This window comes from Mesitornis unicolor, unplaced genomic scaffold (genome assembly GCF_000695765.1).
Source record: "Mesitornis unicolor isolate BGI_N332 unplaced genomic scaffold, ASM69576v1 scaffold15715, whole genome shotgun sequence".
Classification (NCBI taxonomy): domain Eukaryota; kingdom Metazoa; phylum Chordata; class Aves; order Mesitornithiformes; family Mesitornithidae; genus Mesitornis; species Mesitornis unicolor.
This window is the reverse complement of record NW_010187776.1, coordinates 34532-50172: the sequence shown is the minus strand read 5'-3', so window position 1 is coordinate 50172 and position 15641 is coordinate 34532. Positions and strand designations below refer to the sequence as shown.

Sequence of the window (15641 nt, the reverse complement as noted above, 5' to 3'; positions counted from 1 at the left end):
TGCTGAATTTCAGCCTCCCTCTCTGTAGATAGTTCTGGTCCCTTCCTCTCGCTTCCAGCTTTTTTTGCTTTGTCTGCAAATCTTAAATACTCCTCTTCCCTAGTGGATTTTTCCAAAGTTTAGCTGATATATGCACTCTCATCATCTTCAGCGTGCTTAAATTTGAAAAGCCCGTGTTAAGTTATCAGTGTCCCAGGTCTCAGAGCTGTCACATCGTTCACGTACTAACAGCAGATTTTAGGCAGGTAGCAAATGGTGATGAATCTGGTGAACTTTTTGCGTACAAGTTAGGGCTGAAAACTGGGAATCAGAGTTAAAATTCTTACTCTCTCTTTCCTGGTACTTGAAATTGTGGATTTTAAGACGTCTCTGAGCCCTTCAGTTTACAAAATGTAAAGCAGTCCTGGAAATAACGGGGACCGTTGGTGCTGTGAGACTTCAGGCTGTCACTTTTGAAAAGGTACTTACATGCTGACGTGCCTGAACTCAGCTGGGCTTTTGGTGCTTCCCCTCCACCCCCTTTGGTTGTTTTGGGAACGTAATTCATTTTGTTGTGCTGCTCAGTGATTTCATAGCATACCTCGAGTATTTTCCCATGTTTCTGAAGAGAGTTAAGCCATAAAATGTGAAGTTCCTTAACCCTGGCTACTCTGCCAACCTGCTCTCCAGCTCTCATCAATCATAACCACATTGCCTTTCTGCTGCCGCAGACAAAATCCACCTGTGGCACTGTGATGCAAAAAACATAGGCAGTCATTTAGTGAGACTTTTGCGGATTTGATTATTTTTGTTTGTATGTTGGGTTTTGGTGGTGTTGCTTTTTAAACAGGTTGCTTATTCCAGCTCTCTAATGCCGATATGACTGTTTAGGGGGTCATAGAGCATTCAGACTTATGTGTTGAAAAACAACTCTGGGCCTAAAATACGTGTTTTGAACCTGTGCAGAGCAAGAAGAGGTAGAGATGCTATCAGTGTCTGTGCAGTGTTGTCGTGTAGAGACCTTACTACTGCGAGCAGTTACAGAAGACCGAGGTGGTTTATACAGTGGCAGAATTTATCATCTCAAGCCCTGATGTTCGTTTTGGTGCGTTATGCAGCAGAAGGCTGAACCTCGGCTGCGATAGGCAGCCCAAGATAAACGTCTTGTGAGACGGTGCGGACGGATGATCTCTCAATGAGGCTGCAGGAAGTGGCACTTAAACAAACCCAGGGACTGGATGCCAGAAACTTTTTCTCGCCTTGCTTTTTCTGTAGTTCTGTTAAGATGGGAGGAGGAGGTGAACCTTGAAACAAATGTGATTTGTCCTTTTTGCCTTTTCACTCTTGTCGTTTAGTTGGCACCTCATTAAAACGTTGTGTACCATTTCAGATCTTATACAGAGCGTATTTATCAGAGAATTTCTGCAAAGTGAATTCTTCCTTCATCCCAGTGCTGTAGAGTTCGTAACATATCATGTAATGATGTCTTTTATGAAAGTAAATTGATGTGAGGAAGTCAGAGCTGTAATAGCCAGATTAATGTTGGATGTCTGAATAACTATTGCTTAATAAAATTTAAACACCAATTGTCTTGGCTTCAAAGCTTCAGCAGAAGAACGTGTAGGGACAGGAATTTGGTTATAAAGTTTCTGCCCAATTAAACTACAGAATATTGTTGGGAAACAGCATTAGAATATGCTTTGGTTAGCCTGTGTGGACATGAAAAGATTGCATATAAAAATGTTGTGTTCGTGGTGCTCCGTCTTCACGCTGTGCAAATACAGAATCTACCGGCGACGGGGAATTGAAAGGATGAGGAGGAGGAGGATGTCATCGCTGGAGTGTGACATTGAGTTGGGATGAAGTTCGCTGAGTTGAGATTTGCATGAGAAACAAAACTGCGTTCCCAGTGGATGGCAAAGCTCTGCTGGGTTCAGTCTGCTCTGCCGTGCCTTCGGTTTTGCTGTTTTGTAAACTGCAGGATGTCAGGACTTGAGCTTCAGATGATATTATAAAGAATATTGTTGCCGTGGTTAAGAAAGGCTTGTACCCTGGAAGTGGTTTTGGTATTGCAAGATGAAGCAAATAGAAATGCAAAAGCCTGGGGAGGCAGCACTGAAATTCTGCTTCACTTAACAGCAGAAATGAGCTTTACTTCCCTCTTCTGGCTCCGGCTCAGTTACTGATAACAGGAGTACGTTGGGACTCCTGTCATACCTGACCTGGAGTCCTGGCTTGGCATTATGGTCGGTGCCAAAAATGACAGTTTTAGTGGGTTATGGCTTTGCTGTGTCACAGTGTTCAATCTTACAGAGAGTGTTTTCCTTTGAGCGCCAGCCACGCCGCTGCTGGGCCATCCCTCTGTAGGATCTGGGACGTCCACGTGTGCCTTTCCTCTGCTGTTTGCGTCCATGGAGAGAGCAGTGACCTGTGCTGACGCTTCCTAGATGAGATGGGACAAAAAGGAAGGACTGAAGTTGATGTCCTGTGTGCAGCTCTGCTCTTGATGGAGAAAAAGGGCTGGGAACTTTGTTTCTGTGTAAGGTTAATCATGGCGAGGGGGTACCAGACATTTTCACTGCCTTGTAATACTTTTGCACAAAAGCACCGTGTCGTTTAAAAGAACAGGTACTTTTGGATCTCTTGAAATCCCTTGAGTAAATGACAGCAAGCCAGCCTTGCAAACTCTTCCTGGATGTAAATGATTTCAGGCTATTTTAGTAGTACGCTTTAGAAGCGGACTTAAAACTTAATTTTAAATAAGTGGTGTTGCAGCTGAAGTTTCCTCCTTAATTTGGCTTCTGAAATCCGGTTGCTGGGTGTTAACTTTTCCCTTAGTCAAATCGCAGTCCTTGCTTCTATGTGCTGGCTGCTGTGTTTGATGAGAATATACCCCTGTCTCATCTGAACCTGTTTCCTAAAATGTTGCACTTACGGTGCCTTTATTTCTAAAGGATCCCCAAGTCCTTTCTCAGTAGTTAGTGCTGAGTTGCAGCTCATCGCTGTAATTCTTTTATCCATCGTTGCAGGGTGGTGGCTGCTCGAGTAGGAGATGCTGGCTGATCCTCCAGTAACCCAGTGCAGTTTTGAGGGATGAAGGGGGAATTGGGCAGATAAAACTGCAGAGCGGGATGTCATCACTTGACTGAGACGCTGGAATTGCAACGTGCTCTTACAAAAAGCAGCGTGGAATTTTTCCCGACTAACGGTGGTGAAGGATTTGTGCTCATTTATCTGAGAAGCAGCAGCAAGTCCGGGCGTATCGCGCTTTCTCGGGGATTTCTGTGGTGTTTTGGAGCCGAGTAGGAAGGAGAAGTGCCTGCAGCGAAGTGCTCGCGCTGCCTCCCTGGTAGTTCTCATCAAACATTAACCTGACCTAGGCCACCTTGCTTTTTTTTATTTATTTGCTTTTTAAAGCTCTCCCACCCTCGCAAGAAGTTCAAAGATGTTCCTGTCCAGCTCTTGCAGCGCTTTATGATCTCCCTGTTGAACGTGCAGGAGGAATCCCTGACAGGAAGGGTGGGATAGAAACGTTTATGTTTATATAATAAAACAAGAAACATTTAAGTTTATATTAATGATGAATTGCTGGTTTGTATTTGCATCGTATTGTGAATAAAATTGTATTTTCCTCATGTTACCAATAGCTCAGACCTTCTAATGAAGCCTTGGACAGAGGGGTAGCTCTCCTCTAGAGACAGAGGAATGTAAGAGGTCATTCTCACCAAAATATCTAAACGAGATCGTGGCTCAAGCTTTCTTCTGTTCCCGCAGGTGCCTAAAAATGAGAGTTTGGGCTCTAAAATGTGTATTTCTGCCTTAAAACTCAGAGTTTTGGCCCTAACAATCAGAGTTTGTGCCCTAAAAATGAGAGTTTTGGACATAAATTGGGATTTTGGGACATAAAAACGAGCTTGCTGTGCGAGCGTCCCTAATGACGAGTCGATTGGTAGGGAGCTGTCGTTGAGGTGTAACCAGCCTTTGCTTTGGTGGAGCAGATGGCGCTGCACTTGGAGCCACCCCAAGCTAAACAGCACTCCCCTGGCACAGCCCCACCGCTGTTACCCAGAGCGGCGGAAAACTGCGGCCTCTGTGACACAAGGGGCGAGGGGAGAAATAAAACACAGCGCCTCGGCCTTTCGAAAGGTGGTTTTTTCCTGTTTCTTGACACGTATGAGTATTACTTGAATTCTCTGTCAGCTCTTGTTCTTCGTTTTGTTCCTTATTTCAGTTTTATAGGACTCTGTGAAGACGCTTTGCTGCTTGTAGCACTTCTGTATTTGCAACGTTGTGGTTATTCTTTAAACTCTACCTGGAGAAGTGCACTGTTTGTTCTCTTTGTGCAAAGCTGGATCCTTTTCGTAGGAAATACTTTAATTTTTTTGCTTTTTTTCCATTACCGTAACATAGAAAGCTGGAAGGCTACACATTCACTTTTATGTGATAAGTATTAAATAGTTCTTAGTTTCTGGTCTTTTAAAATGGTTTCAGAAAATGTACGGTTTCTTATTACAAATAGGGTTTCCAGCTTTTTTTCCACCTTTTTTTCTTTTAAATAAAGTAATAATCATTAGAGTTTTCTGCACTTTGCACAGCTGGATGTGCCCTGCACGAAGCTCTGGATATGGTGTCTTGTCTCTGAAGACTGTTTATCATTCGTGGCCAAATGTTGTCAAACAAAATTTGGGTTTCATCACAGCCGATTAACCGGCGCTGGATAAATGAACTGTTTGATTTCTCTTGCTTATGAAACCAATTCAGGCAGGAAAACCCCCTTGAGTTAAATGAGGATATCTAGAAGGAAGTCGAGGTATTGTAAACATGCTTTGAAGATGCACTAGTGCCTGCTTGAGAGGTGGGTTGGGATCAGTTTTTGGGGGTTGTGCGTGGAGGGTTCCTCGGGCAAACCTTCACCTTTGGGGGCTTTGCCTTACTGGGGAGATGGGGCTGAACTGGTGCAGGGATGGGCTGTAGGATGCCTGCTGTGGTTTGAGAGGTGTGAGAAATGGCTTGGTCCTTTGCCTGTGCCCAGGCATTTGCCGAGGTCCTCTTATCTTTAACACCAGTAAAACTTCGGCAGTGTGGGTGTGTTGGGTTTTTGTGTGTGTGGTGTTGGTTGTTTTATTTAAACTGAAAATGTGGCCCAGAAGTCCCATGCCTGGGATCTGTGGGGGTGGGAGGTGGGAAGCAGGAGGAGGCTGCAGCAGCAACACCGCCATTTCCGGACATGAGTTATAAAGTCCAAGATGATGACTGCTTGAGTAAACTCCAGCCAAAGCCGTGCCCTTTTCGGATTAAGGATAAACAGAAATACCAAATAGGATTTAAAGATGTTGGAACGAGAAATGAAAGTCGTGTTTCTGATATGGATGATTCGAATGTCGCTCGACTAGTTCATGTGCTCTGCACATGCAGATCAGCACTTAACAGTGGTGAAAGGACACACACGAGTTAATTTTGCGTCAGGAGTTTCTGTGGACTTTCTGCTGGATTTCCTGCTTTCTTCCACCTCTTCATGCTGAGCTGGAGCAAAGGCCTGAGGTTTGAACAGTCGGTTGGGTAGTGAAGTCTTGCACTAAATGAACTGTGCTGAGTCCAGCGTGGCCAACTGTGCGCTAATAGTGACTCAAACCGTGTAGAATTAGACTTCCAAAAAATGGAAATACTGTGCTGTGCTTTAGGCCTGTTTTCTAATTTCTTTTGATTTTTGAACTTTGCTTTCCCCTGATGTGGAAATTAAGGCGGCCTTGGTCCTTGCATTAGTTTTGTCTCCCTTAGCCTGGCTCTGCTCCTCCTCTGCAGTCACACTTTTCCTCAGGCCTCCTGGGAAGAGAAAAAGGGAAATGATAGCAGGATCCTCGTGATAGCAGCAGGTCCAAATCAATGAATTCTGCATTTTCCGCTTCCAGGCCTGGTGTGCAGGGAGGAGGAGCAGAGACACTGTCCTCTTGCCCTCAGGGTAGGGTAGGGGTGCACCGAGCTGCTCCCGGCTCTTTCATCTTGTGGGAAAGGTTGAAATCTGGGGAGTGGTTGAAATCTGCAGCGGTGGTGGGAGCGGCAAAGGGGCAGGGCTCCTTCCCACCAGACTGCGGTGAAACTGGGAGAGAGCGGAGCTGCCCGTGCCAGTGTGAGATGGGGCTGGTGGCTGCGCTGGCTTGTGGTGAAAAAACCTGAGGAGCACCAAATTTACATGACTTTGGTCACAGTGGTAGACGTTTGGACAGTGGGATTTAAAAGTTCGTTATGGGTACAAGTGGTCTGAAAACTGGCTTTTGCAATTTCCGTTATGCTGAAGTTAATTGGTAGCAGTGTTGATGAGCAGACGTGCCTCAGCCTTCTGCTTCTCAAAGTGCCTCTACTGATTGCTCTTCCTCAACATGGGCAAATTTCTCTTCTGTTGCATTTCATGGCTGTGGAAGAGCCAAATCAGTTGTCTGAAGTACAGAGTTAATTAAGGAAGCCCCACTAACTTCATTTGTTTACACATTTTATGATTTTAATAGCTTAGTACACATTGTAGGCGCTTTATATATCTCTCCACGGAGATTCAGAAGATTGGATAGAAACAAGTCGAACTTGGCTCGTATTCCAACTATTGACTCTAATAAAAAATTTAAAAGAATTATAAAAACCCCTAAACCCAATGCCTCTACAGTCAGAATGACTGCCCATGGAGATGTTTGTCATTTGCTTTACCACGAAAGCCTGGAGAGGAGTGGTAAAGGCTGTGATTAGCTGGTATTTCTGGTGACTGATTTTGCATTGACCGGGTAGGTAAAGCCAGATCAACTCTGGCTTTGCCTCAGCTCTGATCTCCAGTGGATCTTTGCAGTAATGTTCCTTTCATGTGACGTTGTTGATACAAATGTTGGTTTATTCCTCGGTCCCAAGAGTTAGAGTAAATATTGATACGTATCATTTGGAAAGATGATGCTTGTCTCCGTAAAAAATAGTAAAGTTCTTTGTTAATATTGAACCCTCTGTTTGTAAAATGCAGATGTAAACTCTTAGTTAAGATTATAATTTTCTAAATGTATAGCTGCCTATAGTTTGCAATCTGAGTGTCTTGGTGTGAATGAGCTGCTCAGAGATCAGGTACTCCTGTTCCTTGCCTCACATTTTGCCTTTAATAGTAAACCGGCATAGGTTCAAACTGTTCCAGTTGGCTTTAACTGATGAGTGTCTATAATTAAATCTATTTGTCTCTGTTTAAATCCTGCGTGTATAAGAAATTGGACTGCAGCGTGAAGAATAAGCTTTTTAAGCCTCAGACTTTCAAAAGTTTATTCTGGTTTGGCATCCTCTTAGATTTCACTATATTCAGAGTAGGGAGTGAAGCCAAGTGAATAAGAAATTGCAGTGAGAGGCTAAAATGTTATTAATGTGAAAGGACTAATACGTTTAAAACTGAGGGGTAGATTGAAGTCTGAAGAGCAGATGCAGGGGCTGACAGTATGCGCGTGTTTCCCTCCTCGTTCCCTTTTGTGATCAGAAATTACTGTTTTTCTTTGCAGCAACATGAACCGTGAAGACCGGAATGTGCTGCGTATGAAAGAAAGGGAAAGGCGAAATCAAGAAATTCAACAGGGTGAAGAAGCCTTTCCACCTAACTCTCCTCTCTTTGCTGAACCATACAAAGTTGTGAGTTTGTGCAGTTCTTACGAACGCAGTTTTTATAGCAGAAGTTGGATGTAAATTCGTATTTTACGTTTATCTGCATTCTTTTTAGATCCACAGCTCTTATGTCAACCGAGTATTTAAGCAGGACCTGAATTATAAGGATGGACTGTTACTAACCAGATCTACTGACAGACTTATAATAATGCTTACAGAGGAGGGGCTGCTTTGTAGGGAGTGAGAAAAGGGATGATAAACCCATAAAATAGTTTTACTTTCTTCAATTTTTGCTACAGCGCCCCGAAACAATTAAACCGTTTGTTGTGTCATGCCAAATTGCTGTGGTTTGGGGTGCTTTAGCCTGTTGCTAAACTTCCTAAACTACAGTCAGTGTAGTCCGACCTGGGTAGATTCAGAAAGAGAAGGTTTAAATAGGAGGTTAATCTTAAATGATAAGATAGAATTATCAGGTATGCCAGTAGTTTGTATCTGATTTTCTTAGTTTGTTTTGAAGGAGTTGACTGTTTGTGGTCTCACAATCTGGAATAATTACTAGAGGTGATTTGGAAATTAAACTTCTATTAAAAATACGGCATTGTTCGCACATTAAGGAAAGGTGTAATGTTAAAGAAGCTCCCAGGGTGGAGTGCAGCTGGTATGCAAGGAATCCATTCCCCGAGCAGCACAGCCTGCAACCTTAGAAACAGCACACGGAGGATGGAGCGGAGTGGAGACACCACGGCCAACCTCTGTTGCAAACGCTGCAGAGATGGGAACTTGATGGTACTGTGGTACTGATAAGCTGTACTTCTACTACCCTGAGCCAACAGTCTGTCAAAAAATGACAAAATACTGTCCTTTGTGCGAACTTTGCTCATTATAAAGTCATTATAATACCAAAACACACCTCCATCCTGAAGGCTACCCGCCTTCAAGGCACGAACACCCCGTTCTGAGTTTGCGCACTGAATTTTCTTTACCCTGTAACTTTAAATCAAAGTGAGAGAATTTTACACCAATCCTAACACAGGTATGTATGACTGGAGCCACTCAGACTCCTCCTGTCCAGGTGAAAATAGTATAAAATAGCCCAAGAGAGGGGGGACGCTAGGGAAGATACCATCGACAGAGGAAGTCACGCATCATGGACCATTCCTGACTCCTGGGATCAGTCGATGGGGCTGAGCCTCTCTTACCCCCATAGGGACGCCTTTGGGTAAGATTTGACCACTCGGTTACATGAGTGCTTCCCTGGGAAAACTTAGAAATCTCTATAGAGTCACCTTTTCGTTACACACCTTTACCTCCTGACACTTGTGCATGCTTTGCAGACAGCGTATTTATCACCGGCCATAAGAACCTGTGTTCTTTTGCTTCAATAAACTGCACTTTATTCAGTTCTTTGTAGAAGTTTTCCATCGGACGCTGCTGCACTTCCCAAGTGTGGCTGTGTGAGTCCATGCATCACGACTCTGCCGAGGGTGCGGTGAGCTGTGTGTGCACCCGCAGTCGTACTGGGCTGATGGCGCTGAGTTGGCTCACTCAGAATCTCAACCTGTCTGCCCGGCCCCTCTAATATCTGAGAATGGGCTGGAAGACAAGGAGGGTTATTTTCTGCCAAATCACTTCACCTCTTAATGCAACATCATATCAATCATTTAAGCAGGGCTTGAAAATAAGGAAGGACTGTTAGTAACCAGCTGTACTGGCAGATTTATAATAATGCTATATCATATAATAATATATATAATTATTATATATATATTATAATAATGAAAGGGGATGATAAAACCATACGAATTTTTTTGTTATCTTCAACTTTTGCTACAGTACCTCAAAACAATTAAACTGTCCATTGTGTCCTGCCAAATTGCCTTTTTATTTTTTGGAGTGCTTTAGCCTGTTGCTAAAATTCCTGACCTTCAATGTAGTCCAGACCTGGGTAAGTTCAGAAAGAGAATGTTTAAATAGGAAGTTAATCTTAAATGCTGAAATGCCTGATGTGATAGAATGATCAGGCACGCCAGTCGTTTGTGTCTGATTTTTTTAGTTTGTTTTGAAGGGGTTGACTCTGCTTGTGATCTCATACAGCTTTAAACCTGTGCTTGACTTTCTGCCAGGTTTGATTCGCTGAACAGAACTGGATAAATAACCTAATTCTGGGATAGCTAAAAAAAGTACCATTTCAGGTTTTCATTATGTAGCTCAAAACTCGCTTTGAAAGCAAACCCATTCCCTTACCCCAATTGCAGCTGGCTTGCAAGGAGCAAAACGCTGTGACTGAGAACTGCCTTCCTGCAGGAGGAAAGCTGAGGGATTCGTTTTTGATTCCTGTCCTCCCATCACTTCCCTGTGCTCGCTCACCAAATCCACCCGTGTGAAGTCAACTAAAGCTGGTTGGGATAAATTGAGTAATTATACAGTGTACCTGATTTGGGAAACACACTAGTTTGATGAGGGTTCTGTCTTATACTTGTTGGCAACAAGAATTATGGCAGTATAAATACCATTTTTTAAAAAATGACATACAGTGGTGAGGTTAAACTGATTGTCTTTAATTAAAAGCTTTTTAGGATTAATGCATTCTGTGATAAGAGAAATAGGCATCTACACTGTTGAAACGTGCCTCCAGCTCAGCAGTGCATTATTTGAAGCACTGATTAGTGCTGGTTCAGCTGTTCCTACAACTTTTCCTTATGCTTTAGAGGTAAATTACTGCTTTAAGAACTAAAACTGGGAGTTGGAAACAGTGGCAAAAAACACACGGATGCTAGTCATGATCTTAGCCCTGAAATTCGGATCAACTGCAGTAGATGTCAAGTCAATTAACTGAAAGTGAGGTTGTGATTTTTTTAAAGCAGTGTTTGTTTTTTCGATTGTTTTCGCAGACCAGCAAAGAAGACAAACTGTCGAGTCGTATTCAGAGCATGCTTGGTAATTATGATGAAATGACGGATCTTATAGGAGACAGATCGTTACCAAAGCCTGTTGGATTTCCCAAACCAACCGTACCATCAGCACCAGATGAAAAATCAAACCAAAGTTTCTTTGGTGATCAGAGACATAATACTGGCTCACATCAGAGCAGCAAATGGACTCCTGTAGGACCAGCACCCAGCACTTCCTCACAATCTCAGAAACGGTCCTCGGGTTTACAGAGCGGACACGGCAGTCAGCGTGGCAGTGGCAATAACACTAGCGGTAGTGGCCAGAGACACGACCGTGACTCGTACAGTAGCAGCAGCAGCCGCAAAAAAAGCCAGCATGGGTCCGAACACTCCAAACCCCGTTCTTCCAGCCCTGGAAAACCATCTGCTGTTTCTTCGTTGGGTTCCAGCCATTCGAGATCTCATGGAAACGATCACCACAGCAAAGAACATCAACGTTCAAAATCTCCCCGGGATCCTGACGCCAACTGGGACTCTCCTTCCCGCGTGCCCTCGTTTTCGAGCGGACAACACTCGAACCAATCTTTTCCACCTTCACTAATGTCCAAGTCCAGTTCAATGTTACAGAAGCCCACGGCGTACGTCCGGCCGATGGATGGGCAGGAATCCATGGAACCAAAGTTATCCTCCGAACACTACAGCAGTCAAACCCACGGCAGCAGCGTCAACGAGCTGAAGCCCAGCAGCAAAGCACATCTCACCAAGCTGAAAATACCTTCTCAACCTCTAGATGTAAGTTGCTCTCTCTTTCCTGGCCTCTTCAATGTAAGTCCCTTTGGGCTGGATTTTCCAGCTTCTTTAAAATCCCAATCTACGTAACCGAAATGTAGTTTTTAGTAAACACTGGGGGTTTTAATGTTAAAATTATGTAGCAAAGACCTGTATTTTAAATGGGGATGTACTGAAGTCATTATTTTTGCCTTCTGCTGCTTCCATGTGGATACTGTGATTGTTATTGAATAAAGGCTATGAGACGTTCAGAAAGGCTATCTTAACCCAGAGAGGCTAATTTTCATGGAGTATCTCTGTAGTGAGAAGTTAGTGAAATTGTAGGATATTCACAAATATTTTGACAAGCTCTACGTATATTGTCATTACTGGGAGCCGTGTTGTCTTAGACCAGTGATACTATCTGCATAGATCAGATTTTCTTTTGAAGCGTGTAGCAGTTACTAGATGTGATTATTATACCTTCACCTAGGGAAAATAAGCTAACCCTAAAGCACACCAAATTGAACAGGATTCAGAACCTTTCTCAGCGATGCTGGATACAAAATGCTGTTGGGTTCACGGCTTCAGGAGTCTGGTAATTCTTGAATCATTAAGGCACAGACTCTGGCTACAGCTCGCTTACGAGGAGAGTGCCTTTCTAAATGATAAAATGCCATTGCGTCTCCTGCTTAACTACTTGATTTGTGGTAGCTAGAGAAAAGGCTTTGTTCCTGAGATTTCAACAAACAGTGAAATAAGATCGAGGACACAGGTAAGGAAATTGGAAAATACATTGTTTTCTCATTTGTGAAGACCTGATGTGCTGGTGCAGTGAATCGTACAGTGGCTTTGTAGGCTTTCTGCTTGGAACAGTCAGGGGTGCGGAAGATTCATAGTTTCATAATTATTGCTGGTTTACATTCATGCTGTAATGTGTGTTTTACTTCATAAGGCAGTTTGTCATCACTGTGCATTCACAGTCGTGCGTTTGAATTCAGATATTATCCAATGGCTTTTTCCAGGAAGTTAGTGAAAGCTATGAGTCTCTTCCCCTCTCTCTAGAAGTGTTTAATATCACTGACTGCCTATGATCACTGCGACTGTCGAGTGAAAAGTTAAGAGATTATTGTGGCAGTTTTATAGATCTCATGTATTTGCTTTTCATAACCGGATGTGACTCGTACCATAAAAATACAGATCTATCTGATATTAACAGTAATGTTGCTGAAAAGAATTAGCAAGGTGTGTTTGCATCCATATAGAGTCCATATGAATCATGATAAGGATTGAAGTGTATTGTTAACTGCTTCTAGCCCCTGGGATTTTTTAAGGAAAATTTGCTTTAGGAGACGTTAACCTTGAGTTTTGATTTGTAGGCATCGGCATCTGGTGATGTGAGCTGTGTGGATGAAATTCTAAAAGTAAGTTCTCTGTGCTTTTGTTCATAACTTATTTGTTCAACATACACACATTATTAAGGAGGTGGAAAGTACTCTGCAGTTCGTTGGTGCCTTCTAAATTGACCTGGCTGTCAGTCGTTACAGGAAGGCTCTTCCGTTACTCCTCTGTCACAGGCAGACTGGGGAGTACTGGGAGCAGCTCTGGGCACTGGGCATTGCTGGGGGTGCACATCATCTCCTCAATATCCGTGCTGCCTTCCTGTTCTTCTAGGCCACCTCCCTGTTAACCTAACCAGAGTTACCCATTTCTGCCACCAAAATGCAGTCTTTACAGTCCAGTATCTTTTTAGGTTACAGTAAGTTTTTTTCTACCCCACAGCAGAACTTGCCCTTCTCTTCCACCTCGGTTCTTTTCTCAAGTCTTTTATCCCAGATATGATCCCTGGTCACATGTCTGCTCTCACAAAAGAACCGTCAGGTTCCCCTTGGGCATCTCCATGGCTTGACATTTGCTCTGACCTTCAGTACTCCGTGGTCCCTGGAGATGCTCCGAGCATCGTCCACAAAGCACATCCACAAAGCACATCCACAAAGCACGCACTTTCCAGCTTCGGCCATTTGATTTTCCCTTTTCCTCACACTTCATAGGCTTCCCTTTCCCAGGATTCTTCTTTCTCCCCCTGTATCCTTCATGTGCTTTTCACAGTCTGAAATGATCAGATTCTGACTTCTGCTGCAGTGTATGTTCAGGCCAACCAGTTTCATTGATTTATGCCTTTCTGCTTGTTATTGTGTCTTAACTATCTGTTCTCCTGGGTAACAACTTAAAATTTATGTGCAAAATCTTTGTTACACATTAGGGAAATTAAGATTTGAATCCAAAGCTTAGTGAAGTGCGGACAATGAAGTGAAAATTGAGAAGACAGGATTACCATTTGAATCAAGATTGTAACTTGAAATCTTTGCTTTAATTTTGTTAATAGCTTTCCTTTTTTGTTCTGGTTATAGGAGATGACCCATTCTTGGCCTCCTCCACTGACTGCTATTCATACGCCATGCAAAACTGAACCATCAAAATTCCCTTTTCCAACAAAGGTCAGTGGTGTAGTCGAATAATAAAAGCTGTTGAAAGAGTAACTCCTATTAGAGATCAGGATTTTGCAACTCTTAAGTTCAGTTCTGTGTTTCAGTGCACTGTCTCTCCTTGCTTCACAACAACGTTTGTCAGCAGTAGCCTTACGAAGAATGTAGTCGTTTTTCCTCTGGTTTACACACACACAGAGCAGTTTGCAAAGTTGTCTATAATATAACATTCCTTTTACTTTTTAATTTTTGTTTCACGAATTCACACCTTCGGGATACTTCTGAAGCTTGAAAATGCCATTGAGCCTTTTTCCCTGTTTGGGAAATGCTTTGCACCATTTTGTGTAGAACCAAGCAAGTGTTCAGTTTACCTCCATCTAGCAAAGTAATGGAGGCTGCCCGGTAAATGCTGAGAAATTTAAATGTACTTTTCTTATAAACTGAATTTTCCTCGTCCATTAATAGTTCTGTTAGATCTTACATTTTCAAATACAAAAAAATTAAAGCCATTTTAAAATCAGATATTTTCCTACAGAAATGTTCAGGTCACTTGTTCCCAAAAGATCCTCTTCCTAACTTCCATGTGCTTAACTGTTGTAGTGTTTAAGCTATTAATTCTGAAGAGAAATCAGTCGCTCTCTGCTGCTGTTGACAGCGCAGGGCACGTTTCTAGGAGACCTGCTTGAGCTGACATCTCTGAGGACGGAGTTCTCTTGCTCTCAGCTGCTTGCTCCCTCCCCTGAGGCTGGCTCTGGCAGCCCCAGCTGCAGGGTTTTCAGGCGAACTGGCACTGGGGATTGTTTGCCTTGAAAAGCAGCTCTGCAGTCCCCAGTATCTTGGAAGCTGATGGGTAGGCAGGGTGGAGATAAGCAGGGTAGATAGCTGCGGGCAGCGACTTCAGCCAGTACAGTTCAGCTTGCGATAGGTGACTCATTCAAGAGTTCATGTTTTGTTTCCTGTATCTGCTGATTACCAGTAACTGATTTGATTCGGCAATGTAATTTTTTCTCCAGACTCAAGATATCTCTGAAATGGATTGAGGTTCTCCACCCCTAATCTGGCATAGCTTCAGAGTGAAGATATTAAACTGTTTTGTTTTTTTAAAAGTTAATTTCATAATAATAAAGATTACACTTTTTCTAAACCATGCTGCTATTCTAGAGCACCACTTGCTGCTCTCAATTCCTGTTGATCCAAATTGCTCCCCAAAACAGAACAGTGGAGTATTTCAAAAAGATTTCCTCACTGAGGTCTCTAATGTAATCTGTCTAAACCAGTTGTCTTTTGCGAGTGCTTTGACATCACCTTTTTTTGGCCAGAGTTTCCAGGTCCTATGTAAGTGCACATCCCCAGAGCTCCCGCAGACTGGTGCGCAGTGAAGCAGTTCGGGTTCTTGTACTGGTTGGGTGTCCCAGGGCTGTGGGCAGCCCCGTTGTCATCGCCCTCCACGTTGCGTGTTCCTCTCTCGCTGTGTCTTGCTTCTCTCCAGTGAGCTGAAAATGCAGAGCATACGATACAGGTCTCAGCTTCACTTTTAACGGCATATCTAGAAATAAATCTTGTCCTCTATTTTCTTTACATTAGATCACCATTAACCTTGCCTGTATTACTTTTAGCCAGGGTTTATTTGCTGTGTCGTATAAAACTGCGAGCAAAAAGGGTAGGTTGTGTTCTTTTGAACCTATCGACCTGGGTTGCCTTTCTTCACCCGGTTTGCAAAAAATTCCATTTATGGCTGCTCTGAGTCTTTTGACTTGTTGCCAGCTTCTTTATTTTGTGGCTGCACATCTTAGCCGTGGAACTGTGTCAGCTTCTCTCTCCACATCCAAAGCCTATCATTTCCTCTGCCTTCTCCCCTCTGTCATTCTTGGCAGCAGGATCTTCGCCGAATTCCAGTGAGTTA

At 43.2% G+C, this 15641-nt stretch overlaps 1 protein-coding gene across 1 annotated transcript in view; it reads left to right on the top strand.

The window, feature by feature from the left end:
* Positions 1–7497: 7497 nt before the first annotated feature.
* The window catches only part of AFF4 (AF4/FMR2 family, member 4), a 30572-nt gene continuing 22428 nt past the window's right edge, over positions 7498–15641 (top strand). The window contains exons 1-4 of the mRNA XM_010185578.1: positions 7498–7620; positions 10485–11276; positions 12632–12676; positions 13664–13750. Of these exons, the coding sequence (XP_010183880.1) occupies positions 7498–7620; positions 10485–11276; positions 12632–12676; positions 13664–13750 (1047 nt within the window). The remainder of the gene's footprint in view (positions 7621–10484; positions 11277–12631; positions 12677–13663; positions 13751–15641) is intronic.